General features: G+C 38.9%; 1 protein-coding gene across 9 annotated transcripts; it reads right to left on the bottom strand.

The window, feature by feature from the left end:
* Window positions 1-180: 180 nt before the first annotated feature.
* On the bottom strand, window positions 181-20,163 carry RNF146 (ring finger protein 146). Of its 9 annotated transcripts, XM_066248193.1 has the most exons (6): window positions 20,008-20,163; window positions 17,824-17,928; window positions 9,908-10,011; window positions 8,318-8,455; window positions 3,799-3,925; window positions 181-1,912 (listed from the first exon to the last, which is right to left on the bottom strand). In XM_066248193.1, exon 6 carries the CDS (start codon window positions 1,909-1,911, stop codon window positions 841-843), a length of 1,071 nt encoding a protein of 356 aa, XP_066104290.1. In that variant the 5' UTR covers window position 1,912; window positions 3,799-3,925; window positions 8,318-8,455; window positions 9,908-10,011; window positions 17,824-17,928; window positions 20,008-20,163; the 3' UTR covers window positions 181-840. The 9 variants fall into 9 exon arrangements, with proteins under 9 accessions (XP_066104290.1, XP_066104289.1, XP_066104284.1 ...); XM_066248192.1 differs by lacking the exon at window positions 8,318-8,455; XM_066248187.1 differs by lacking the exons at window positions 3,799-3,925; window positions 8,318-8,455 and having other exon boundaries at window positions 9,908-10,006; window positions 20,008-20,156.
* Between the last annotated feature and the right edge of the window lie 7,194 nt (window positions 20,164-27,357).

The following is a 27,357-nucleotide window of genomic DNA, read 5'->3' as shown; positions in this document are numbered from 1 at the left end:
TATTCCATGCACACTGCCTGCAGATTCTGTTTAAATACTCTATAAAAATATTTGACACTGCTGAGCAGGTGACTTATTTAAGCTGAATACCACCAACTGAAATGACCACGTTTTTAGTGACCTTTGGCCATAAATGTCAAAGTGTTTCCATCCCCTTTCCAGAATCAAATAAGAGACAAATTATTTTTGATAAACTTTTATTAAATAAATCTTGTAATCAAAAAGAAACTTCATCAAGAGAAACTTCAAACTACAAGGACGAGACAGCAAAGCCTATGGGAACACCATGAAGTGCGCTACAGACAGGTTATGAAACATAAATTATTACGTGTTTTCTTTACATTTCCATTTCAGTAACTTTACTATTAAAGAGTTTTTGTCTACTTTAAAATCCCAAATTCACATTATTTTCACATTAAGCTTCCTGTTAAAACTGATACCAGACATCTCATAGGTGCCAAATTTTAGTAATGGTTTTATGTAAATCCATGCAGAAAAAAAGAGAAAAATGCAAGAGTCAGATGGGACCATTAATGCACAGATAACACACACGCACTTTCCAAAAGAACTGAAGAAATTTCTAAAAACTATAAAATAAACAGACTTCAAGAAAATTGGGTTATTACTAAATGGCTCTCAACTATTAACACGCAAGTTCCTTATATTAAATAAATTTCTCAAAAGAGACATGTTAGACTTTTTAATTACAGGTCTATCCTTCCTATATCCCTTCCCACCCCAACTCCCAAAATGTACTATTAGGATGAGTATAATGTTATGTGGGCAGAAATTTACAGGTAACTATTTTAACCTTGCACATGAAGCTAAAGACTTTTCTATTTAAACTTCAGTTACTGTGCACTGTCCATCAGGCCTTCTAGATCTGACACTGGTACTCACTGTTCCACCCCCTGCTAGCGATCCATCAGTTCCTGATCGATCAGACACTGTCTGGTTTGTATTAGAGACCAAAAGTCTCTGTTGGGTCAAGGAGTGTTGTGCAACAAGCGCCGATACATCCTCACTATCGCTACTGGCATCTGACTCAGTTTCTTCAGTGGAGGTTTCTGGTGCTGGTACCCTGCCTGAAGGTGGTAATTCACGATCTTCTTCTCCTTCCCCCCTATGACTCCTTTCTGCCAGGCTGTCTCCACTGAGTTGTAAATGAGCAAAAGAGTCTTCCAGAGAAGTGCTCGCATCAGGGGATGGAGTTGCCGGGCTTGTTAACTGACCATCTACTGACGTCAGTGGTCTCCCAGAAGACGACACTGGAGGCTGCACAGCGGCTCCACTCTGTGCTGACACACTGTCCGCTCCGTCCGCGGAGCTCTCTCTTGCTAGGTTTACAGTGTTAGCATCACAGTCCAGCCGAAGTCCGGCTACTCCTTTCTTTGGTATATCTATTATATCCCGCTTAATCTTCCTACGACGTCCATGTTCATTTCGCCTATATTGAACCATATTTTCAAGATCGGCAACATACAGAAACCCAGCAATCAGCATTTCAGTGCTCTTTTTACCTTTGGAAAAAGCGTCTTCCAGCTCTCTACTAGTGCGCTCATCGTACTGCCACCACCCGTTTCTTCCTTCGTAATACCACGCATATTCACCATTTCCTCTACTTGCTGCCTTGAGTTCTTCTGGTGACAATAAGGTTGGCTTGTCAAGGAAATCCTCAGGAATTTCTTGTCGGCAGAGGGCACATCGCTTTCCAAGCCATGAAGCTCCTTTTACACACAGATAGCAGAAAACATGCTTACAAGGCAGACTGACCGGGTGAACACACGTTTGTAGACAAATGGCACATTCAGGGACAGTTAGAGAAGGTGCAGAATTAGAACAGGACTCATTTGCTTTCCTGTTAGTAGGAAGCATGTTTATTGAGTGATCAATTTCACCACAGCCAGCCATCCTAAGAAAATAAAAGAAAATACATATATTAAAATCATGTTTTAACTCTTAATTCAACAATTCAGAAAAAAACGTACTCAGCACCTATTATATGCAAGCCAGACAATGGGAATTCGAAACTGAAAATACAGGGGGAAAAAACCACTAACTTGTGTAGTAAAACTTTTTGGTTTGTAGCTCATTGATTTTTACTTGTGGGGGTAATAAGACACACAAACGTTAAGCCAAAAAAAAAAAAATATGTAACTAAGGTATAGATTTTAAATAAATATACCATTTCTATTCGGTCACAGACCTTGTAAGATAGAACTAAATGCAAAGTACAGTCCATTCTAGACTAACTTTGACAATCAGTCTGGAAAATAATTAGAGAAACAGAAAATGGCTGAAAGCAATTCACATGACAATTACAGAAAGTGATAATTTTGTAGCCTTTTAGGATATTACTGTCAACTTTGCAAAAGTTACCATATTTTAATATCCTTTTAGTACTTGACAAGTATACTTTATGAAATTAAGACAAAAGCTGAAATCCCAGAGGTTCCTTATCCCTGCTGAAAATCTGAACACACTGGTTAATCTGGTCATTTCATTCCTTCTCTGTGAAACACTCTTTTAATCGCCTCTTTTTGTTGTTGTGACCTTTTTCTAAACCACATGTTCTTCTTGCTGTACCCTTTTAAGATGACCTCATCTGTTCTGATGGCTTCAACTGTTACCCATATACAATGATTCACAAATTGGTATCACCAGCCCAAGTCTCTCTTTGCCCTTGACCTATATTTCTAATCACCTATTTTAGATCTCTTCTTGGATGCCTTGCAGGCACAAAAGCTAAACTCCAGATGTTTCCACCCTATTTACTCCTTAAAAGCACCCCTAGTGACACCACTATCCGTTTGCGTTTCCAAGCTAGAAATCTGTAACTGAAACTGCTCTTGCCCTTTTCCCATCCAAAACATCAGCCAGTCTTATCAATTTTACCTGATAAACATTTCCAGAACCATCTACTACCCATCTCTACACTTCCCTACTCACCAAGTAAACATTATTTACTTACTATGTATGCCTTTTAATTGGTTCAACCTTAACCCTTGCCTAAAAAGTTGATTTTAGGGTAAAGACCAGGAGCTATAAGTCATGTATGGTCTGGTCCCCACCTCCTATGACAGCCTAATCTCACATAAAACTTTCTCCAATAATAGCTTTTCTCTATAAGGAATACTGCTCACTTCCTACCTCCCATACTATCACCGATCTTATACTCTTGACAAAGCCTCCATAACTAGGTCAGATCACCCTACTTTTTAAACTTCTGACTACCAGTACTTCTTATTTCTAGCTCTTAACTGGAATTGCAATGTTACACTTATCTGTGTGATTTTTTTGTTAATGTCAGTCTTCCCCATAGGTAAGTGGGCTTTATATGGACAGACATAGGTCATTTCTGCCTCATCTCTGTATTCCAATACAGGAGATGGCAGATACAGAACACTCGAATATTTGCTAAGAAAACGAGCATGTTTTTCTAAAGAGGAATATTAATACGGTATATCATATCATATTATAAAATAGATTCTGGCGTTTTATTTTAAATAAGTTAAACCAGTAGACTGATAAACACTTTTTAAAAGCACTTACACATACCTTAGGAATGAATAAAAATTCTGTCAGTGCACTTAAAAGATCAGCCCTGAAGCAGCATAGTGACGACTATATAATGAAAAATTGAAGATAGCCAAGGGGGAAAGGCTGACTTGTATTAAGGCAGCTATTATACATGAAACCAATACTAGACAGTTGATCTAAAAATCAGAGTGTGTTAGTCTCCCTATTACTTATATACTTTTCGGCAGTCAGTTCAACCCTTTGTCTAAATTTCCTTACCTGCATATCAGAGTTTGTAAAACTTAGGTGAGAATAGCCAAAAAAATGCTTTGTAATCACTAAAGCTCCATAAATGTTATAATCATGTAAGACCAAGGGAGAAAATGACATGAATATCAAAGTTGCCCTGAAGAAGAAAGAGAGGAAACAAGAAAAGACAAGATTTGTCAGACTGGATATATGAAGCTTAAATATGCGCATAACATTTGGAACTTCTGCCTTATTGATTCAGGTAAACATTTATTACACAACTACTATGGTCCATGTACAATGTTGAGCATTGACAGATCTAAAGATGAACAAGACACACATCTACTCTACAAAAGAAGCAAACATACATGTGAGCAAGCAGATAATCACAGTATGGCTTGATTCCTGCAATAGTCAAAGTGTATTAGATATTTCTTAAAAGTAATAATGATGAGAGGTGACACGATGAATATAGATTAGAAAGTCTGGGTGCAGAGGAGGCTGGGAGTGGAACAGATTCAAGGCAGAGACATACACAAGGCAGTGAGGCAAATAACCAATGAAACAGAAGAAAATAAAGCTGTAAGGAAATCAAAAGCCAGACTGATAAATTTAAAAAAGAAAACTAAAAGCCTAGTAAAATATATATATAAAAAAATCTAACATTTAACTTAAGACAAATGTTATACTTTTAAAAAATACATAATCCCACACCCTGCTGCATCTGTTTTAAGTAAAATTGACCCAAAAAGTCAGTGTTCCATTAAATGCAGTTAGCTTATCTATAAAAAAGAAAGTTTTCAACCTAAAAACATTACTCTCTCACTTGCTTAATATGATCATTTGCATGCATGGATAAACCTAAACATATAATTTAAAAACTAAAAAAAGCAATCACTGCCATCTCCAGGGAAGGCATGAACTATATATAAAAGTAACATATACTTGGGAAGGCACAATTCTCTTTGGACAGGTACTCTCATTAGAATGAAGTAAAGTTGGATAAATTTCATCAAAACAAATGAACAGCAGAGAGCTAAAGTGAACAAATGAAGCACTTTAAACCAACTGCCACAGCGGATTTTAAATTCTGATTCTTTTTAGTCCACTAAGAATACTGTTAGTCTAACTAAAAAAAGGAAGCCCTAGCCAGATAGTTTGGTTGGTTAGAGCATCGTCCCGAAGCACAAGAGGTTGCTGGTTCGATTCCCAGGCAGGGTACATATAGGAACAGATTGTTGTTCCTTTCTCCCTCTTTCCCCTCTCTCTCCCTTCCTCTCTCAATAAAATCAATCAAGCCCTGGCCGGTTGGCTCAGTGGTAGAGCGTCAGCCTGGCGTGCAGAAGTCCCGGATTCGATTCCCGGCCAGGGCACACAGGAGAAGTGCCCATCTGCTTCTCCACCCCTTCCCCTCTCCTTCCTCTCTGTCTCTCTCTTCCCCTCCCGCAGCGAGGCTCCATTGGAGCAAAGATGGCCCGGGTGCTGGGGATGGCTCCTTGGCCTCTGACCCAGGTGCTAGAGTGGCTCTGGTGGCGACAGAGCGAGGCCCCAGAGGAGCAGAGCGTCGCCCCCTGGTGGGCGTGCCGGGTGGATCCCGGTCGGGCGCATGCAGGAGTCTGTCTGACTGTCTATCCCCATTTCCAGCTTAAGAAAAATACAAAAAAAAAAAAAAAAAATCAATCAAGAAAACAAAACAAAAAAGAAAGAATGAAAGAAATGAAGAAATGGAGAGAAAACTTAGTAAACTTCTCTTACATAATTCTGGATGAGGCACATACAGTGGTCAAGATAAAAACTAAGGTATAGGACAAGATAAAGACAAAGGAACCCAAACCAGTAGGCTGCCTGTAAGACATAATACATACTTCAAAGTTATTTGTATTACCATTTTAATCTACTCTACAAAGTCTCTATTTTGCATTGTTTCAATGATCTTCAATTAGGTCAGAGGCTAACAGGTACAGAACTTCATACCAATATGTAAATCAGAAATGCTTACCCACCCATCCCCTTTTGTAGAGCAAGGGTTTGATAAAGAATTAACGCCAATTAAAGAGAGGTATTCTCTAACTAATAAATGTCTTAGGAAACTACTACAATGGTTGTTCAAAAAAACCCACGAAATCTATTTCCTGGTTACTGAATTAAGAATAACATGTAGAAACTTGGAATAAAATTAGTCCAACTCTAATGAACATAATAATTTGTAGCACTCATTTTCAAAGACTTTTTACTAACTGAATTTGTAACCATCAATCCCATTCTCCTTCCCATAGAAGACGGGGGGATATGGACAGAGTTAGTGGAAACCGCTAAGTACTCAGATTTTACTTAACCTTCTTGAAGACATCTAGTCAAAATAAAGGTAAAATTACTATAAGTGAAATGGTCTTTAGCTTATGTGGTATTGAAGAACTTTTCAGACAGATAAAAATCTCAAATGTTAAAAATCAGAATTTTTTAAGTCTTTGCTCAGAATTTAATTATAAACAGAAAAAAGGGAACAAAGAGTACCATTTGATAAGTCGAGAGTTATCAAAAAAGAATGTCAACTTCCCAAATTTTTGACTAGTTTTAAAAGAAAAAAATTCCTCAAATCTTTAGCCCTCATAGAATACAGTTTGAAGTTTAATACAAGTTAAAAATTAAACTTTAAAATTTAAATTTAACAATAACCATTCTTTTTTTTCCTTCATTTTAGTGAGAGGAGGGGAAGCAGAGAGACAGACTCCCGCATGCACCCCGACCGGGAGCCACTTGGCATGTCCACTAGGGGGCGATGCTCCGTTGCATCCCAAACCATCTTTTTTGTGCCTGAGGCAGAAGCCATGGAGTCATCCTTAGCACCCAATCAAGCGTTGGCTGGCTGCAGGCAGAGGAGAGAGAGAGAAGCAAGAAGGGGAAGGGTGGAGAAGCAGATGGGTGCTTCTCCTGTGTGCCCTGACTGGGAATCAAACCCGGGACTTCCACATGCTGGGTGGACACAACAATGACCATTCTTAAATTCTTAAGACAAAAATTCTTAACTTGTCATATTGTACAGTGTCTTGGAAATGCTGTGCTTAATCACTGTTGTGTTTCTTGATGTGTATTTTTATTACATTAAAGTATAACAACTAGTATTTATTGTGTACTATGTGCCAGGTACTGTATAAAGCACCTTACAACTAATCCTCACATTACTCTATTAAAAGGGTCCAATATTTTCCTTATTTTTTCAGATAACACAACTGAGATAGAGAAAACTCAGATGAGAGCCCCAAGCCACAGACTCATTTCGTAAGTGACTGAGCCAGTTTCAAATCTAGGTGGTCTGACTTCAGTTTACTCTTAACTGCTACAGAGATTGTCTCCAAAATAATTACGACTACCTAAATATTTATATAAGTACCACCAATCATTTTAGGAAAGGTAAAGCTTTAAGAAATTTCAGCCTGACCAGGCGGTGGTACAGTGGATAGAGCATCAGACTGCAACACGGAGGACCCAGGTTCGAAACCCCGAGGTTGCCAGCTTGAGCACAGGCTCATTTGGTATGAGCAAGGCTCACCAGCTTGAGCCCAAAGTCTCTGGGTTGAGCAAGGGGTTACTTGGTCTGCTATAATCCCCCAGTCAAGGCACATATGAGAAAGCAATCAATGAACAACTAAGGTACCACAACTATGAGTTGATGCTTCTTATCTCTCTCCTTTCCTGTCTGTCTGTCCCTATCTCTCCCTCTCTCTGTCACAAAAAAAAAAAAAAAAATCAGACTGATAAAGGAATGAAATTTGTATCACCTGCCTCAAGAACTCTCTGTCATTTTCAGTATTTCCCTTTATTCCCTTTCAATTTTGAACAGAGAAAGTATCTGAATACCTAAAATGCCCTGGCATTAGGAAGGAGATGCATAATACTTGCTATCAGAGTGTAGGGGCAGGTAAGTTAATGAACACATGCTTTACTTACTAGTTTTATGAGAGGCATAACAGATACCAGGAAGCACAAAGGAAGGAAAGATGACTAGAAGGGAGGGGGATAAATAAATTTGGAGTGGATAAAATGTACTATGCAAGAAGTGCTACAAAGCCCTGGAATATTTTGCCATCTTAATGCATTTAAACATTTATTCAACATGCTAATGGGTCTTAAACATTTTTAGGTGACAGCCTTATTAAGAATTTGATGAAATCTTCCATACAACTTCAAGGATTCAAGAATCTCTATACAGCTGGTTCACCTAGAAACCCTTAGGAGGCAAGAGGAATTTACTGAAGAGTTTCATGTTAGGAAGTGGTAGTCAGGTTAGTTATTTATGAAGATCATCTGGTTTGGAGAAAGACTTGGTGGCATGGGACAAATACCTGGATTACTCATTCCTCATAGTAATCCAGGTATAAGACAATGGGAAGGAGGTTGTGGATATAAGGTTCCAACAATAGAATATGAGAAATAGGAAGGAAACAAAAATAAAAACATTTTGTTACTGATGGTTGCTGATACTATCCATCAAGATACAAAATATAAAGAGAGTTCTGACTTAGATATAATGACTCTCATATAAAGTCACCTGATAAAGACAAGTAGAAGAATGCTGAATTTACTAGACTGGTACTCCAAAGAAATCTAAGCTGAAAGAAGTCTGATGAGTCACCCATACATACAAGGTTCTTGAAGACATGAAAATGAATGGATGCCCAAATTAAACCTGTAGAGAGAGCAGACAAAAGGGCCAATTACAGCCCTGGCCAGTTGGCTCAGCAGTAGAGCGTCGGCCTAGCGTGCGGAGGACCCGGGTTCGATTCCCGGCCAGGGCACACAGGAGAAGCGCCCATTTGCTTCTCCACCCCTCCGCCGCGCCTTCCTCTCTGTCTCTCTCTTCCCCTCCCGCAGCCGAGGCTCCATTGGAGCAAAGATGGCCCGGGCGCTGGGGATGGCTCTGTGGCCTCTGCCCCAGGCGCTAGAGTGGCTCTGGTCGCAACATGGCGACGCCCAGGATGGGCAGAGCATCGCCCCCTGGTGGGCAGAGCGTCGCCCCCTGGTGGGCGTGCCGGGTGGATCCCGGTCGGGCACATGCGGGAGTCTGTCTGTCTCTCCCTGTTTCCAGCTTCAGGAAAAAAAAAAAAAAGGGCCAATTACAGAACCTTGGATCACTCCAACATTTGTAAGTAAGATAAATGGTCAGAGACAAAAGGGAATAAAAGGAGACCACCACTACAAAAGTCACGAGGGGAGATACTTGCAAAAAAAAAGGATCAAACGACGACATCTTTGACCTTATAAAAGTTACTCTTTGACTCATGAGAATTTCCACTTTTGTAGTGGAATATATGGTACATAAGTTGTGAGCACCACGCAATGATTAGCTATTCTAATTTTCCGAAAACCAGTAGTTATATATCAAACTGGAAGAGCATGTGAACATGAGTATCTGTCCTGTATTTTAAACACTGTAGCCATCAATACTACAAAAGTCAGTAAAATGTTTACTGCACTTTTCATGACAAACATCAAGTAGGACATATTAACTTGGAAAATGCAAATATGTTTACTGTGTAAAACTGTTTCATCCAGAATAGAATGAAGATCAACATGGGCAAGATCAAGGTACTGTAACATTTTACAGCATATTTCGTAAATACTAAGTGATAACAAAATAACTAGTAAACTGGGGATTAGAGTGAATCCAATATGAATGAAAATACAACAAATACAAAACTTTGTAAAAAATCAATTCATTTAAAAAAATCAATTCAATTTAATTAAATGTTTTTAGGAACTAGTATTTTATAACCCATAAGTCCTTCTTATTTATAAAAGCTGATATTGTCTACCTAACTTGGTTATTTAAGTAAATAAATTACTATATAAAGAGAAAGAATCTAAAGAAACTGAAGATCTCCAGGTTTTTAGCCTTCTATGAGCAAATTATCTTTCTTCGGTTTCGCTTTTTAGAGATACTTTTCTGTATGGGATTTTTGGAAATCTACATTAGCAATAATTTAATGTAAATAAAATTGCTGACTGAATAAAACATCTAAAAATCAATACAAAATGCTCATTTTGCATAATCAGAAATAACAGATATTTGATTTATTGCATTTTACATCAGTACACTTAATTTACAGTAGCTTTGGAAAAACCATGATACCATACTTACATTTCTATCACAGATCCCATAGACGCTTGTCAGAAAAATAAAACATCATCTTCACCATCAGCTAGTCTATAACATTTTCTCTTCCATTGCTGGTTCATTCTGTGCTGCAAAAGAAAAAAATTTCAACATCAGATTCTCTACGGACTAATTAATATCAACAAAAGTATTCAATTATGTATGACCCTTTCATTTAACATAATTTGGTGGCAAACTTTAACTTATAAGTGAAAAAATTTAAGACAAAGATACTTAGTTTCATCACTGCTATTCAACACTATACTGGAGGTTCTAACCAGAACAATCAGAATTGAAAAGATAGTAAATGGCATACAAATTGCTAAGAAAGAAATTAAACTATTCAATTTGCAAAGATAGTAAAACCATTTCTATTTATGTAGAAAATCCCAAAGAATCTGCAAGAAAGCTACTAGAGCTAGTAAACAAATTCAGCAGCAGGTTTCAAGTTCAGGCACAAAGTTTTGCTATTATATCAACCAGCCAACAGTCCAAAAAGGAACTCAAGAAAGCAATTCCATTTACAACAGCATCTAAAAGAATAAAATACCCAGGAGTTGACTTTACCAAGGAGATAAAAGATTTGTATACTGAAAATTATAAAACACTACTGAAAGAAATTAAAGAGCTAAGTAAATGAACAGACAACTAAAGTTCATGAATTGGAAGACTGCAAAGATGACAACACTACTCAAAATGATGTACAAATTCAAAATAATCCTTATAAAAATTCCAATTGTCTTTTTTTGCAGAAATAGAAAAGCCAATCCTCAAATTCATATGGAATTGTGAGGGGCCCTAAATAGCCAAAACAATCTTGAAAAAGAAGAACAAGGCAGAAGTACATTTCAGGATCTCAACACTTACTACAAAGCGACAGTAATTAACTCAATGGGGTACTGGCATAACAATAGACAAACTAGAAATACAAGAGCCCAGAAATCCCTGGCCAGTTGGCTCAGTGGTAGAGCGTCGGCCTGGCATGTGGAAGTCCAGGGTTTGATTCCCGGCCAGGGCACACAAGAGAGGCGCCTTCTCCACCCCTCCCCCTCTCCTTCCTCTCTGTCTCTCTCTTCCCCTCCTGCAGCCAAGGCTCCATTGGAGCAAAGTTGGCCCGGGCGCTGAGGATGGCTCCATGGCCTATGCCTCAGGCGCTGGAATGGCCCTGGTTGCAGCAGAGCGATGCCCCAGCTGGGCAGAGCATCGCCCCCTGGTGGGCATGCCAGGTGGATCCCGGTCGGGCGCATGTGGGAGTCTGTCTGACTGCCTCCACGTTTCCAGCTTAGGAAAAATACAAAAAAAAAAAAATACAGAAATAAACCCATATATCTATGGCCAATTCATTTTCAAAAAGGGTGCCAAGTTCATTCAATGGGGAAAGAATAGTATCTTCAACAAATGCTGGGACAACGGAATTTCCACATGAAGAATATGAAAACAGATTCCCACACTTCATACTATACATATAAAATTCACACAAAATGGATCAACAACTCTAATAGAAGAGGTAAAACTGCATAAGAAAACAGAGGAGTAAATCTCCATAATCTTGGTTTGGCAATGGATTCCTAGACTACACACCAACAGGAGAGCAACAAAAGAAAAAATAAATTGGACTTCATCAAAATTAAAGCTTTTTGGCATCAAAGGACATGTCTCTGAAAAGGGCTTAATAATACCAGAATATAAAAAGAGCTCCTACAACTTAACAACAACAAAAAAACACAAAAAATTTTAAACAGGCAAGAGACTTGAATAAACATTTCTTCAAAGATTTAGAAGTAGCCAGTAAGTACATGAAGATACCCAACATTATTATTAATAGTTCTTAAGGAAATGTAAATGAAAACCATAATTACATGCCAATTCACATCTATTTGGATGGCTAAAATTTAAACAAACAAAAAAAGAAAATAACAAGCACTGGTGAGAATGCAGAAATCGGAACCCTCAAGCACCACACTGGTGGAAATGAAAAATAGTATAACCCGTGTGGAAAACGGTTTGGAGGTTCTTCAAAAAAGTTAAACGTAAGACTATCACATAATCCAACAATTCCACTCGCAGGTATATCTCCAAGGAACTAGAAGCAGGGGCTCAGATACCTGTACATCAATGTCCATTGCAGAATTATTCACAAGTGAAAAGGTAGGCACAAGGGAAGTGCCCAGTAACAGAAGAATGGATCAACAATGTGGCACATAAATAATGGACTATTAAGCCATAAAAGCAATGAAGTTCTGACACATGCTACAACGTGAATGAACCTTGAAAACATTATGCTAAGTGAAATAAGCCAGACACATACGGATACATGTATGCTGCCACATATATGAAATATTAACAACAGGCAAATTCAGAGACAGAAAGTAGATTAGAGATTACCAGGGGCTAGAGAGGTACGGAGTTTCTGTTAGAAGTGATAAAAAGTTTTGGAATAATATTGAATACAATGGTGATGGGTGTACAACATTGTAAATGAAATTAATGACACTGACATACACTTAAAAATGGTTAAAATAATGAATTTTCCATTAGTTATATTTTACAATAAATTTTTTTTCTTTTGTATTTTTCTGAAGCTGGAAACGGGGAGGCAGTCAGACAGAATCCCGCATGCGCTCGACCGGGATCCACTCGGCATGCCCACCAGGGGGCGATGCTCTGCCCATCCAGGCCCTCGCTCTATTGCGACCAGAGCCACTCTAGCACCTGAGGCAGAGGCCATGGAGCCATCCCCAGCGCCCGGGCCATCTTTGCTCCAATAGAGCCTTGGCTGCGGGAGGGGAAGAGACAAAAAGGAAGGAGAGGGGGAGGGCTAGAGAAGCGCTTCTCCTGTGTGCCCTGGCCGGAAATCGAACCCGGGACTTCCGCATGCCAGGCTGACGCTCTACCACTGAGCCAACCGGCCAGGGCCTACAATAAAATTTTTTTTTAAGTGAAACAACTTTTTTATGGACAAAGTAGTCCATATGCAATGTATTCTATAGCCATCGCCTTCCTACAAGGAGGTAGTATGTGCAAAGAAAAGCTCATTACATTAAGACCTCCTGCTATTTACATGTATGTCCAAGTTCACAACTATTAAGCCAACCTTCTCAAGAAGCCTCTAGTCCAAAGAATCCAGGGTAACCAACCAAAGATAGGCTCAGTCACTAATCTTCTTTCTTCTCATTTATTTCCTCCTTCCATTTCACCACACCCACTGTATGAGGTGTGCTACTCCACAGAAGTCAGAATGATGCAAACGCTCTGAGATGACAAACCTCACAGTAACCACAGGACAGGAGAACCTTTCATCTCCTTTTAGTCCATGTGCCTCTCATAGTGTGGAATCTATCTCACTAGACAATCTGGTATTTTAGTGTTTAAAGATAAATATTTTAAATATGATGTATGGCTTTAAAGTAAAAAAAAAACTTATCCTGCCAAAAGTTTAATAGAATAATAATGTTTCAAAACCAGAGAATTTTCAAAAATAACTTAAAAAGGGTTTCTAAATAACCTTTTTGTTTTACTCTGACTTTAGAACTTAGTCTTTACATGACATGGACTATACTGTTGATTCCCTCCACCCAACCCTTTTATTTACCATCTGCGTGCCTACAGGAAGAAAACAGTCTCCTACTCTAACATCATCACTCTTAACAAAACAGTCTCTACCACTGGCTATAATCCCCTGCAGTGCTTCTCTTTTAACCTTTAAGGCAATGACTTAATCTTCTTACTATTGGTTATTCTCTTCACACTAACTCCAGACACAGCACTATGAAACTATTTAAATATCCTGAGAATAAATCATCTAACACATAATAAGTCAGATGTTCTTAAAATTGCCCCACTAAAGCTGCTTGTTAAAAATACGCATTCTCTGGCCCTAACCCTAGAAATTCTAATCTAGGCCAACAGACATGGGTTGAAACCCAGGAATCTCACTTCAAGTGATACTAATGCAGGTAGTGCTACAAACACAATCTGAGAAACATTGTCCTTAGTTTTACATTCTTAAAATCCTTTCTTTAAAGAACTTAAAATCTAACAGTGGGAGTTACTACTACATTTACAAATATATATTGTGACAGAGACAGAGAGGGACAGACAGGAAGGGAGAGAGATGAGAAGCATCAATTCTTTGTTGCAGCACCTTGGTTGTTCACTGATATATTTTTTGAAAAGCACAAAATTTACCCAGCTATTGTTCACTGACAATGAATTCTCCAGATAAAAATCCATGAATAAAACTGATTTTAGTAAATCTTGAAAGCTATGGTGACTTTTCCAATTTCTATATCCCATGGAAAATTTTCAAAATAGACTATAAGTGGATAACAACAATTAGGGTAAGAAAGATGAACACAAATCCACATAGTAGTCCAGATGTTAGCTATGCAATATCAGCATTACCTGGGAGTTCCTTACACATGAAAACTCTGGAGCCCCACCCCGTACCTATAGAATCAGACCTTCAGGTGAGTCACATGCATATTATAGGATGGAAGCACTATTAGACCCACATCACTAATGTTCAAAACAACCCTGTGAGAGAGGATTCTATCATTTTATAAAGGAGGAAACCCAAGTCCACAAGGATTTAACCCCAAATCAATACTGGAAAATGGGTTTCAAATTCAAGTACCTTTAAAAAATCTTTTCTTCAATGTACTATATCTCAGAGAAAAGGTATAGGATATCAATAGCTAATAGAAATATAATGCAAGCCACATACGTAAATCCAAGTTTCCTATGAACCATGTTAAGAATAAAAAGAAATAGGTAAAATTAATTTTTAAAATATATTTTATTTAACCTAATACATTCTAAACATTACCGTTTCCACATACAGTGTGTCCGTAAAGTCATGGTGCACTTTTGACCAGTCATAGGAAAGCAACAAAAGATGATAGAAATGTGATATCTGCACCACATAAAAGGAAAACCCTCCAGCTTCTGTAGGATGATGTGGCAGCATGTGTGCATGTGCAGATGATGACGTAACACCATGTATACAGCGGAGCAGCCCATGGCCATGCCAGTCAAGATGTGGACGGTACAGAGGAAAGTTCAGTGTGTTCTGTGGCTTGCTAAATTCGAATCCGTGACCAAAATGCAATGTGAATATCAGCGTGTTTTTAACGAAGCGCCACCACATAGGAATAACATTACTCAGTGGGATAAGCAGTTGAAGGAAACCGGCAGTTTGGTGGAGAAACCCCGTTCTGGTAGGCCATCAGTCAGTGACGAGTCTGTAGAGGCTATACGGGATAGCTACCTAAGGAGCCCTAAAAAATCTGTGTGTGAGCCCACATCAAACTGCACTGAATAGGTATGAAACTGGGAGAGTTTTCTTTTTATTTGGTGCAGATTTCACATTTCTATCGTCTTTTGTTGCTTTCCTGTGACCGGTCAAAAGTGCACCATGACTTTACGGACACACTGTATATCCAATATAAAGAAATTTTTATTTACTTTTTTTTTTTGTATTTTTCTGAAGCTGGAAACGGGGAGAGACAGACAGACTCCCGCATGCGCCCAACCGGGATCCACCCAGCACGCCCACCAGGGGCAACGCTCTGCCCACCAGGGGGCGATGCTCTGCCCCTCCGGGGCGTCGCTCTGCCACGACCAGAGCCACTCTAGGGCCTGGGACAGAGGCCAAGAAGCCATCCCCAGCGCCCGGGCCATCTTTGCTCCAATGGAGCCTTGGCTGCAGGAGGGGAAGAGAGAGACAGAGAGGAAGGAGGGGGGTGGGTGGAGAAGCAAGTGGGCGCCTCTCCTATGTGCCCTGGCCGGGAATCGAACCCGGGTTCCCTGCATGCCAGGCTGACGCTCTACCGCTGAGCCAACCGACCAGGGCCATAAAGAAATTTTTAATGTGATATTTTACATTCTTATATGTGTGTATACATTCTTTCAAAAGCAATGTTTTTTTACACTTATGGCACAATTCAGTTCAGACCAGCCACATATCAAGTGCTCAGTAATTCCATGCGGCTAGTGGATAGCTTACTGGACAACAATACAGGTTTAGAATGTCCTGCATATTAACAATTACCTTTTAACACAAAACTAGCCATTTACTACAAGAATCTTTAAAAAAAAGAATGAACTCCATGTTACTTTACCCATACCTTTGCAGGCACAGATAAAAAGAAAATTGCATATTCTTCGTGTCAAAATTGAGATTTAGCTGGTCACAATTCTGCCAAACTGATCCATTACCTAACTGTAACCCTTGCAAATTACAATACGAAATGGGCACAAAACAGGACACGGAATGTAATATTCAGAACAAGCATGTGAAGTAGCCTCAGAAAACTTCTACATTTGAAACAAAAGATTTTTCTTCAGTGGGGGTAGGGAGAGGCTATTACTTTCCACCAAAAATAGAATAGTGTAATTTTAAGTACAGGCCAGAAATAATTTGGCAAACATAAATAATTCAAATATACATAATTACTGCTGCAATGAATGATTTGGAAATTATAAACCAAACTCAATACAATTTATGAATCACTACAGTAAAATCTATATAAAATTTATGCAAATGCCAATTAGTTAATGGCTTAAGGTTCCTTTAGGTGCAAATTTACACAGAAATGACTAGGAAAGTAACATGAAAAACATAAAAAGAGAAAAGATTTAAAACTAAATTAGATATTTCTCTCCCTTAACAATAGTGGGGGTGGGGGGAAGAGACAGACTACATTTAAAAATAAATAAAAAAGTTTAGAGATCATCAGTGAATTTAAACCATTTACCCACTCAACTAATTAAATGTGTATCACTGAAAATGAAGTTATACTGTATTATTTGTAACTTGTGACCACTCAACAAATTCACACTCCTATTATTCCTATATACTGTTATTTTTTCTGACAATATCCAGTATTAATTACAATTCCACTTTACAAGTCAGTCACAAAGTAAAAATATTAAAAAAAAATCAAGTTTATTTTTCAGAGTCAATTCAATTAAGTATCTTTTTAAAGAACCAAAGAAATAGATAAGCATGTAACAGTTAAAACACTGAATTATAGAGATTTGAAGACTACCTGTAATTTCCAATTACTAACAGCTAATGCTTAACAAAATAGTATTTACTCTTGTTTATTCACAATACCTAAAACAGGAAATATTCTACATAGAAGCAATCCGTGATGGAAAAGAAAAATACTTCAAATCTTCCAAGTTTTGATATACAAACTCAAAAAAATAAAATAAAATTTAAAGAAAGGACCAGTAAAGAAGAAATAGAGATGGGCTGTAATTTAGCATATACATCTCTGTATTTCTTAAGAAAGTCCCAAACTGAGATGTAACTAAATGTCCTAATGTTTCCATTTTTAGCTTTCCCTCCCATTTCCTGTTAAAACTCAATTTGCAAAAAACACAGATTATATTGGGAACCTTGAAAACTCATTTCAACTAATGGGGTCCAATACGTTACTTTAAAGAATTATTTTCTGTATTGTATAGCACTTGCCTTAAAAAAACATCAGTGGGTGGCTATAACCTTCAAAATCTTCATACTCAAGCATTAAACCTTTATATTTTCACCCCCAAAAATGTGGGCTCTGCATTTTAACAAGGCATGATAACATAAATGTGAACAAATACTGTCTTTTAATCATATTAAACACAAATGTCATCGCTTGTAATTACTTTGTAGATAAGGAAGGCTCTAGTGCTATCTGTGCCACCTTGGTCAAGTCATAACTTCTGCGTCTTAGTAACTTCACCTCATTCTGTACTTCTGTAATTCTAAATTTTAAATACTTTAACAGTCATTTAACAACAGGTTTTGTTTCAATTAACCCAAAGGTAATAAGCCATGAACACTAAATAGTCCATAAATATGCACAAGTGGTTGAAGCAGAATGTTAATAGGATGGCATCCATACCCACAAAGATTGCTCCTAATCCAGCCTGTTGCTTCACAAATTCAGGTCCTTACGCACAATCAGAAACCAGACAAGAGAATGGAAAAGGCTCTGCACCTTCTGTTACTGCGGAAAAAGATAAAAAGGATTCAAATATCCAACTGACAGTGTGTCAGGTATTTCATGGTAGTAAATGGCTAACACATAGAATAATGTTATCGAACAGATCAATATCATGAAAAGAAAAGATTTAACACTATTTTTTCCTTCTACTAAGCCAAGAAATCACTTTTGGATCATTAAAAAAAAAAAAAAAAAAAAAGAAAAGAAAATCTGCCCCATTCTTCTGACAATTCAAGTTGGTGGAAACTAAAAGTATTTTAACATTTGATACATTTCCATTTTTTTTACTTCCTCTTGTCTAATGACCAGTTTTTTAGAAATATAATTTTCTGGAGGATTATGATACTAACAAGTTTTAAACAACCAATAAATAACAAAAACCTTCCAATTGCTACCATTTTCACTTTGCCTACAACTTAGGGTGCCCCATCTTAAACAAATTCTAAATCAAAGAATGGGCTGAACAAAATGCTCCAATTTAAGATAGAAAAGCATAAAACAAACACATCCAAACCCTATTTCTAGAGAGGCTTTCACTCTTTTGGTTTTCTCTTTAAAATGAGATTTACTTGACCTATTTTCATGTATTTTTAGAACACCCAGGCACTCATCACAAACAGTATTTGCTGGTCACAAAAACCTCAAAACCAATATTCTAAATCAAATTTGTGCAGGTCATTTTCTTCATGTGTCCCACACACTACACCATGTCTTTTAAAAATCTAAATATAGATTAATTTATTTAAAAATAGTATTAAGTCTTCCAAGTTCTGTATTATGAACGGCTTTGCTTTCGGTGCCAACTTATACCTATTTAAAAAGTCAACACACGGGGTGTGTGTGTGTGGTGGGGGTGCACTCAAAATGTCAATCATACAAAGACAAAGCGTTTTCTAACATTTCTTGGCTTACTTCTCGCTCTCAATTCTAGTTTCAATATTGCAAAAAATATTATTTAAACAAAATGTACGTACTTTCGAAAACTTACCAAATAAATGCTCACTAAAATGGCATTTAGGGAAAATAAATAAAAACATATGAAAATGGATACCAAGGGGAGAAAAAGAGATCCAGTTGCCAAAATGTGTGTGTAGACTCAAAAACAATTTTGCAACCTTTCTCTAGACGCATATGGAAAATAAAACAGCGACAACAATGGAAGACCCGTCCTCTTTCAGACGGGATGGTGGGGAGGGAGAGAACTCCGCATCCAGCAACCAGAACAAAGCAACAGCCCCGGCTTTTAGGATGCACTGAGGTTTTGGAGGCTCGGCCGGTACTCCGAGGCCTCTGAATTGTTCCGATGTTTTAATAATCATCAAAACAACTTAGAATATGCAGCGCTGGGCTGAAAGCAGGACAAGGTGGAGGGACTACTCTTCGTATTAGGCAAGACCCAGACACTGAGCAGGGGGAGGGGGAGACGGAACAGAAAGAAGCAGCCAAAAACACTCCGGAAAACACAAACTGCAGGGACTGGACACCGAGGCTGCGACCTGAGCCAAGGTCCGGTAGAGGCCTCCGCACGGGCCACAGGGAACAGGACACCCCCCAGACTACAGGCGCCCCTGAGTCCTGCGGCCAGAGGGACCCGGGCGGAGGCCTGACACCTCTGCCGAGCGGGGAGGAGAGGAACCCGGCTGCCACCGAAGGCAGCGACGAGGACCCCAGCGGAAGAGGCTGCGTAGTAATAATGGCCGCTGCTACGCCTCTCGCACCCGGACCGTGACCAGCTCCGGGCCGTCGCCCGGGACAGGGGCTGCGGCGGTCGCCGGCCACACGGAGCCCACACAGTCTCCGTGCCTGCGACAGCAGCCGCGGAGGGGGCGGCGGGAAAGGCCGCGCTGCCCTGTCCTCGCCCGCCTCGCGGGGCACAACCGCGGCCGCGCCGGCCCAAGGGCGTCCCCCTCCGTCCCGGCCCCTGACCCCGCGCCGTCCCTCTCGGGCCCGGAGCGCAGGGCCGGCCCGGAGCGTGGCGCGGCTTCAGGTGACACGCGGCTCATGGCGCCGCTCCGCGAGGGAGGACCCCGGCGGGGCTGACTTGCCCCCCGTCCCCCGCGAGGACTCCGTCCTGACTCCCACCTCTCGGGCCACTGCTGCGGCCACCTCGCAGTCTTTTCTCCTCGGCCTCGGAGCCCGCAGCGGCCGAGGACGCGCGCGGCCGTCACGTGACCGCCCGTCGCGTCGCGGGGGGCGGGCCGAGCGGGGCGGAAACAGCGCCGAGCGGCGGGGTGCTCGGCGGGCTCCTCGCTGCCCTCCTTCTCCTGTCACCCCCAGCGCGCTGCTGGCTGCCCGCTTTCTCCTGACTTGGCGGATCTGCAGTTTTTCACTTCTTGGGTCCTGCTAACAGCTTTGTATTTTGCTTTAGTTTGTAATTGGTGTGCAGAAGTCTGAAGGAGTGCGGGTCCCGCAGAGAGAGATTTGGGACTGAGGAAGTAGGACACGCACAGGACCAGCAGGTGGCGCTGCCTAGAATCCCTGTTTCCAGACCCAAAAGAAGCCCTTGGCTGCCTAGCTGGATTTGGGGGCGAAGAGCACAGTTTGTTCAACTTTGAGACCAAACAAACAAACAACAACAAACAAGGTCCTCTCTGACGCCCCAACTTACTCGTTTTCTGGAAGGTTGGATAACTTAATCGGAAAAAAATGAATCTTTCTTTTTGGACTCATTTTTCTTAGCTAGGTCATAGGTACCTGGAGGAAGAGATTTGTTAGCCTAAGAATCTAAAACTAAACAAGTGGTTTTAAACATCAAAATCTAGGCAATATCTTCCGTTTCATTTTAGCACATTCTTTTCCCTTTATGAAACTGACGGAGTAGGTAGGAAAATGAAGAGTGCGGAAGAGGATGCTTTTCTCCTAAAAAATCAAACATTCCGTACCACGACCTTCTTCTTTGCAATGCTGTTGCATTTGAGATGTCATTGATCATTCAAGTTTGGAAATTTTCAGTGTCCTGAAACATATAGACATGTATACATTTTCTCATATTCCTCTGAAATGAACGTATATTTATAGATATTAATATGTAACAATTTTTGAAGAGTGCCATCTAACTCAGTGATGCTTACATATTTATGTAAAAACAGTATTTTTTAACTTTTTAAAATGCAGTAATATTGAATTGTATGTTTTTTCAGTTCTAAACTTAACCTAACTTTATGTTCACCTTAACCATTTAGTTTTACCCCTCTACCCTACATACCCCAGAACACATAAGAGCAAAAAATTGTTATATACTTGAAGATTCCAGCTTCAAGAGATAATACTACTATTAACTAACAATGTGCAAGGCTTTGTTCTAAGTGCTTTACACATATTAGCTCACAATAAACTATGATGTAGAGGCTGTTGTTACTCCCATCTTTCAGAAACAGGCACACTAGGATTTGAATTCAGACAGCAACTGTCAGAGTTCACCTCGTCCAATTCTTCATTCTTTGATTAAGAAATACAATAGATATAACAAAGTTAAATGACTTAAAGACTTTATTGAAGATAGAACCAGAATCAGAACACAGCATGTTTCCTGATTCATAAATATATTTAATTTAGGAGAACTTATTCAGAGTTCTTTAGTTGCTCTAGGCACATATTTAATAGAACAGGTCACTAAATGAATATTATAATTTATAGTCTATCGATCTATCTATCTATCTATCTAATCTCATTTATCCAGCTGCAAGCAAAAAAGGAATTAACCAATGGGAATTCCACGAACACATCCATCCAGGTTTCCAACCTTCTCTCAGCCACACCCATAATTTTAGTTCTTTCAATGAATAGCTCCACCTTTTCTTGTCCAAACCCATCTTTACCTCCCCTCTTTTAGTTCCATATCTATTTTGCACATAATCTGTTGGTTTTTCCTTCGTTTTAAAACACACGGAGAATCCAACTACTTCCCACCTCTGCTACAACCTACAGCATCTCTTATTTGAATTACTGCCTTAGCCCAGGAACTGGTTTTCTTGCTACAGCCCTTACTTTCCTTTGACTCTGTTTCCAACACAGAGGTCAAAGTAAACCAATAAAAAAGAATTCAGATCAGACCACCCTCTGTTCAAAGTCTCCCATGGCTTCCCAAAACAAAGGAAAATTAAAGTCCTTATTGGCTCTAAGATACCCCTCATTACCTCTCTGACCTCACAAACTGCATACTCAGCTTAGTGTTCCACGAAAACTGCACAAACTCTCAACCTCAGTCATTGCAGTTAGTATCCTCTTTTCCATAAAGGCTTCCTTCCTCTGTGCTCAAATGCCATATTTTCAGTCAGTTCTCCACTTACCACCCTATTTTATATTATGGCATCTTCCATTACCAATATTTCCTCTTTTAAAAGATTTTACTTATTCATTTTTAGAGAGAGAGAAGGAGGGAGGAGCAGGAAGCATCAACTCCCATATGTGCCTTGACCAGGCAAGCCTAGAGTATTGAACTGGCGACCTCAGCATTCCAGGTCGATGATTTATCCACTGCGCCATCACAGGTCAGGTCCAATATTTCTTATTCTACTTTATCTCCCTAATACTTTTCATAACGTAAGGGATGATTTAGTTTGCTTATTCATCTTTATTGTGTATCTTTAGAACACAGATCTTTCCAGGGCAGGAATTGGTATTCTATTTTGTATTCCAACTTCCTAGAATAGTGTCCCAACACATTTAGAGAGGCTCTTTGTAACTATATGTTAAATGAATGAATGAATATGTGCACATACAGTTATATACCAAATAATATATAAATGAATAAAAACTTCTTGTTATTTTAAGCAATTGTATATAAAGAAGAGAACTGAATGTATGGAGTGGTATGGGCCCCAACTCCACTAGTCACCTGAAACATAGTGATGAGTTTTTATGTCTGAATATTACAGGATAGCACATCTCAACAATGTCAAAAGTGTTTTAAAAGTAATTGGTAAAATGCCCTAGCTTTCAAATGATTTACTTAAATCTTAACAGTTTTAAGGTATCACTGTAATAATGTTACTGTCACTGATAATCTATTACATTTTGCTTCATTGAATCGAAGATAAAGGAGTTGCAACATGACTACTAAGAATTGCTCATTATTCATAACCCACTGTCTACTTCCCACAAGCATATATAATGCTCTTATTAATACCACACATCTCCTCCAGGCACCCCCCTTCCCCTCCTCCTACCTCTCAACACCCAAAAATGTTTGTGTTACTTGTTTTGCTTAATGATCAAAATATTCTTTTTGTTTCCTTAACATCTGAAGACATCCATGAAAACATGCCTGAGAAAATTATGTTTTATAGTGGAAACTGTATTGAAAACCATTGGTGTAGCTAGTCTAGGGCAGTGGTCTTCAAACTGTTTCTACTGGTCCTTGGGGTTCTTGAGATCCTTTCAGAGGGATTCACAGGTCAACATTATTTCAGTAAGAATACTAAGACTCTCGCTGCCTTGTTCACTGACTCACTCTCTATCTCCAGGGTATAGTCAGGTTTTCCAGAAGCTACATGATGTGTGATATAGCAACAGGCTGAATAAATATAGAGGCAGATATTAGAATTTGCCTATATCACTTAAGCCAGGCATTAGCAGGGGTCCCCAAACTTTTTACACAGGGGGCCAGTTCACTGTCTCTCAGACCATTGGAGGGCCACCACATACAGTGCTCCTCTCACTGACCACCAGTGAAAGAGGTGCCCCTTTCAGAAATGCGGCGGGGGGGGGGGGCAGATAAACGGCCTCAGGGGGCCGCATGTGGCCCACGGGGCCGTAGTTTGGGGACACCTGCATTAAAGAGTTTTACAAAACACAATATCATGCCACTCTTCTCACTAAGTTAACTTTGTTTTGCAAAATATAGTTATTTTTCAGAAAACATATAGGTACTTATGTTAACTTAATGGGCTTATTATTTTTAAATGAATTAATAAATATTTTGAACAGTTTTCAATTTTAAATTCTAATTTGGTAAATCTTGATAGATTAACATATATAAACAACATTCTTTTGACTCTTCTATAATTTTTAAGAGTTTAAAGGACTCCCAAGACCAAGAAGTTTGAGAACATTGGACTGAGGCTATTTTGTGTACCACCCCTAAGCTAAATTTCTTCCCACATGCCAACAATCATCTGATAACTGTGGACACAACTTTCTCATATGTCTGGAAACAGAACAAACCGGATTCAGGAATGTACCAGTCATTATAGCTAGCAGATGAATAGAAATAAAGCCAAAGGGAAGTCTGGAAAGAAAACTTTTCCATTTCAGTTGAAGATTCCGCTCCAAGAGCTGATACATCGCTTGGTCTCTATCCTACCATCTGATGTTCTTCTACTTACAGAAATCAAATAATACTTACTTTTCTAGTAGAATTTCTTTGTAAATAACAGTATAATAGATAATTTTCCTCATGTTTTTCCTTTACCTAATGTGATAATTGATGCTCTCTCTTCGACTAGCTCTCAGTGTTCCTGCTGCAACCCCAGAAGTTACAAGTGAATTATGAGAATTGTATGTCTGGGAAATGACCCAACCCAAAACAGTCACTGAGTCAAATTTTACAGTTCGGCCATAGAGTCAAACATGCCTTTTCTAATCCTGGTTTTATATATTCATCATATATGTATTTATTTTTGTCTTATATTGATAATATGGTCTACTATATTATCTTCAAAGCCCATGCTTATTTCATTACAGGACACAACCTCTCACTGAGAATGATATTGAAAGATAAGGATAAATGCTCTATTTTATTTTTTGACAGAATAACTTGTTATTTTTATTATTTTAATAAAAATGGCACTTAAACAGTTTGCCCTACTCCATATCGGAGAAAACTTAAAGTTGTACAGGAAGCAAATATGTTTTCAATGCCACGTTTTCCTCACAGTGGATTAGGATTTTGCAAATCTATGTTAAATTGTTTTGTAATCACACATATTTGGGCTTGAGATGAACTATTTATGCAAATCAATTCTCTCAGTTTAATAAAATTATAACCTAGATACTTGAAATATTTTTCACAGCAGTATGTCAGTCAGTGTCCTGTTTTAGAAGACAGAAATCACCTTAAGTGTTTCAAACAAAGGGGATTTAATGCAGTGAATTTGTTGCACAAGTATTATAAACTGGATGAGCCAATAAAGGGAGGACGAGGATACCCTGATACCAGTAACTGCAGCAAGTCACTAGTTCTCCTAAGGCTGGAATAACAGAGGGTTTCCTGGGTCCCAGAAGCCTCCTCTCAGCTTGCAGGGGCACGGCTCTGTGAGCTGCTGCGGTGGGAAGTGGGAGACCACATGCTCAGAGGTTGCAGGAATCAGGGTCTCAGGACCACCAGCAATCTCCTACCCCTGTCACTGCCAGAGACAGGAACAAGAAAAGAATCATCTCCTCACTCCCACCTTTTGTTTGCTTCTGAGTCCCTGCCATTGGTGGAATGACATAGGAAACCAACGTTCAGAAAATGACATTTTCCAGCTCCCTGAGATAAAAAGTGGAATATACAAGTGCTCCACGAGGCTGGGAATCAACAGACAAGGAATATGCTGCTACTCTCTCTAGAACTGAGTTTCCCTTTTTGTTCTTCCCCCTTATCCTGGGTTCCATAGAGATAATGAAATTCTGGAAAGCATTCTATTCCTGTAACTGGAACGTGTAAACTGGACTAAGTCGATGAGTAGATACCAACCCCGGATATCTAGGGGTCGGTAGGTATAAGATGTAGGCATGAGACCTAAGTGCAATCGTGTGAAATTCTGAGACTTTTGCAGAGAGTTCTGGAATACAGTCCCTCTCCTCTGGATGGCATCAAACACAAGTCTCATACATTGAGCTGCCTCAACCGAAATGCTACCATGTGATAGATGGAGGACGGTGGGACAGAGAGAATGGCAGAGGCCTTGCTGACATGCACTTAACGACTGCCTTTTCTCTGAATTTCTCTATTATTTGAGCACATATAGCCCGTTTCTTGTGTCAGTTTGTGTTAACTTTTCCTGTAGTATTTACAAAAAGAAATCCCATACCATTTTCATATTTCTGGCTCTCACAGTAAACTGTCAGAAGTATAAGGCAAAATGAAAAAAAAAAAACCCCAACAAAAAACAAAACCACAAAAAGGCCTGTTTTGCACAACTGATACATCTCTCAATTTTTGGTAGATTACATAAATTAAAATAAGAAAAGGTAATGATGAGGAGAAATTGCATGATATTTTAAGATTGTATTAATAGATATACAATAAATTTTATATCTATAAAAGAAGAATATACCTTTTTTCCTAAGTGCTCATGTAATAATTACCAAACAGAGAAAGAGGGGAAAAAAGAAAAAGAAAACTAGTATACTTAGACTACAAAGTATATTTCAATATATATATATATATATATATATATATATATATATATATATATTTAAGACTTTATTCATTTTAGAGGGGGGAGAGAGAGAGGGAGAGAAGGCAAGAGGAGGAGCAGGAAGCATCAACTCCCATATGTGCTTTGACCAGGCAAGCCCAGGGTTTCGAACTGGCGACTTCAGCATTTCCAGGTCAACGCTTTATCCACTGTGCCACCGCAGGCCAGGCTCAATAAATTTCATAAATCATTAATTTATTGGGTCATATTTTCTGATAACAATGTAGTTAAACTGGATATTAAAACAAAGTATGAAGCCTGACCTGTGGTGGCACAGTGGATAAAACATCGACCTTGAACGCCGAGGTCGCCGGTTCGAAACCCTGGGCTTGCCTGGTCAAGGCACATATGGGAGATGATGCTTCCTGCTCCTCCTCCCTCCTCTCTCTCTCTCTCTCTTTCTCTGTCTCTCCTCTCTAAAAAAATGAATAAATAAAAAATAATTTAAAAAAAAACAAAGTATGAAATGGGAAAAATTTCCTACCATTTCAAAGATCAAAGGATCTAAATCTTGTGCCAACAATAAGATCAAAACAAGAATAACAAGAACACAATGTATTAGCATTAATATTTTCTTAATGTGAGCAAAACTTATGCCAGAGAAAATTTTATAGTCTTATAATTTATTACTAAAAATAGCAAACAAAAATAAAATTAAAATAGGACACAAGAATACAGGAATAAAATCTTAAATAAAAAATTGCAATAGAATTAATAATCCTAAAGTTTTGTTTGATTTGAAAAGAAATGCACAATAAAACAGATAAATGTTAGACAAACTTTATTAGAAAAAGATGTAAAATACAAATAAACATTATCAAGAATGAGGAGGAAACACAGCCATTGACATGTAAGAAGTTAATAATTTGTGGAAATGCTATTAATAAATTTGAAAATTCCAGTTACACAAGTAACTTGGAACATAACAGTCTTCTTTGTACACAAAGAAATTGTTCTATACATTGGACTAAATGTACCTTCTACAAAGACTCTTGGTATGGTTTGAATGTTTGTGTTCCCCAACCCC

Source organism: Saccopteryx bilineata, chromosome 12, assembly GCF_036850765.1.
Source record: "Saccopteryx bilineata isolate mSacBil1 chromosome 12, mSacBil1_pri_phased_curated, whole genome shotgun sequence".
Classification (NCBI taxonomy): domain Eukaryota; kingdom Metazoa; phylum Chordata; class Mammalia; order Chiroptera; family Emballonuridae; genus Saccopteryx; species Saccopteryx bilineata.
The sequence above is the reverse complement of the archived record's forward strand: the minus strand, read 5'-3'. Positions and strand labels throughout refer to the sequence as shown.

Bases quoted from the DNA above. Each gene is read 5' to 3' on its own strand.
- RNF146 (XM_066248187.1), bottom strand. From the start codon at position 9,927: ATGGGATCTGTGATAGAAAT. The intron at 1,913-9,907 runs GTAAGTATGGTA...TTATTTTCTTAG, and splicing joins ATGGGATCTGTGATAGAAAT to GATGGCTGGCTGTGGTGAAA.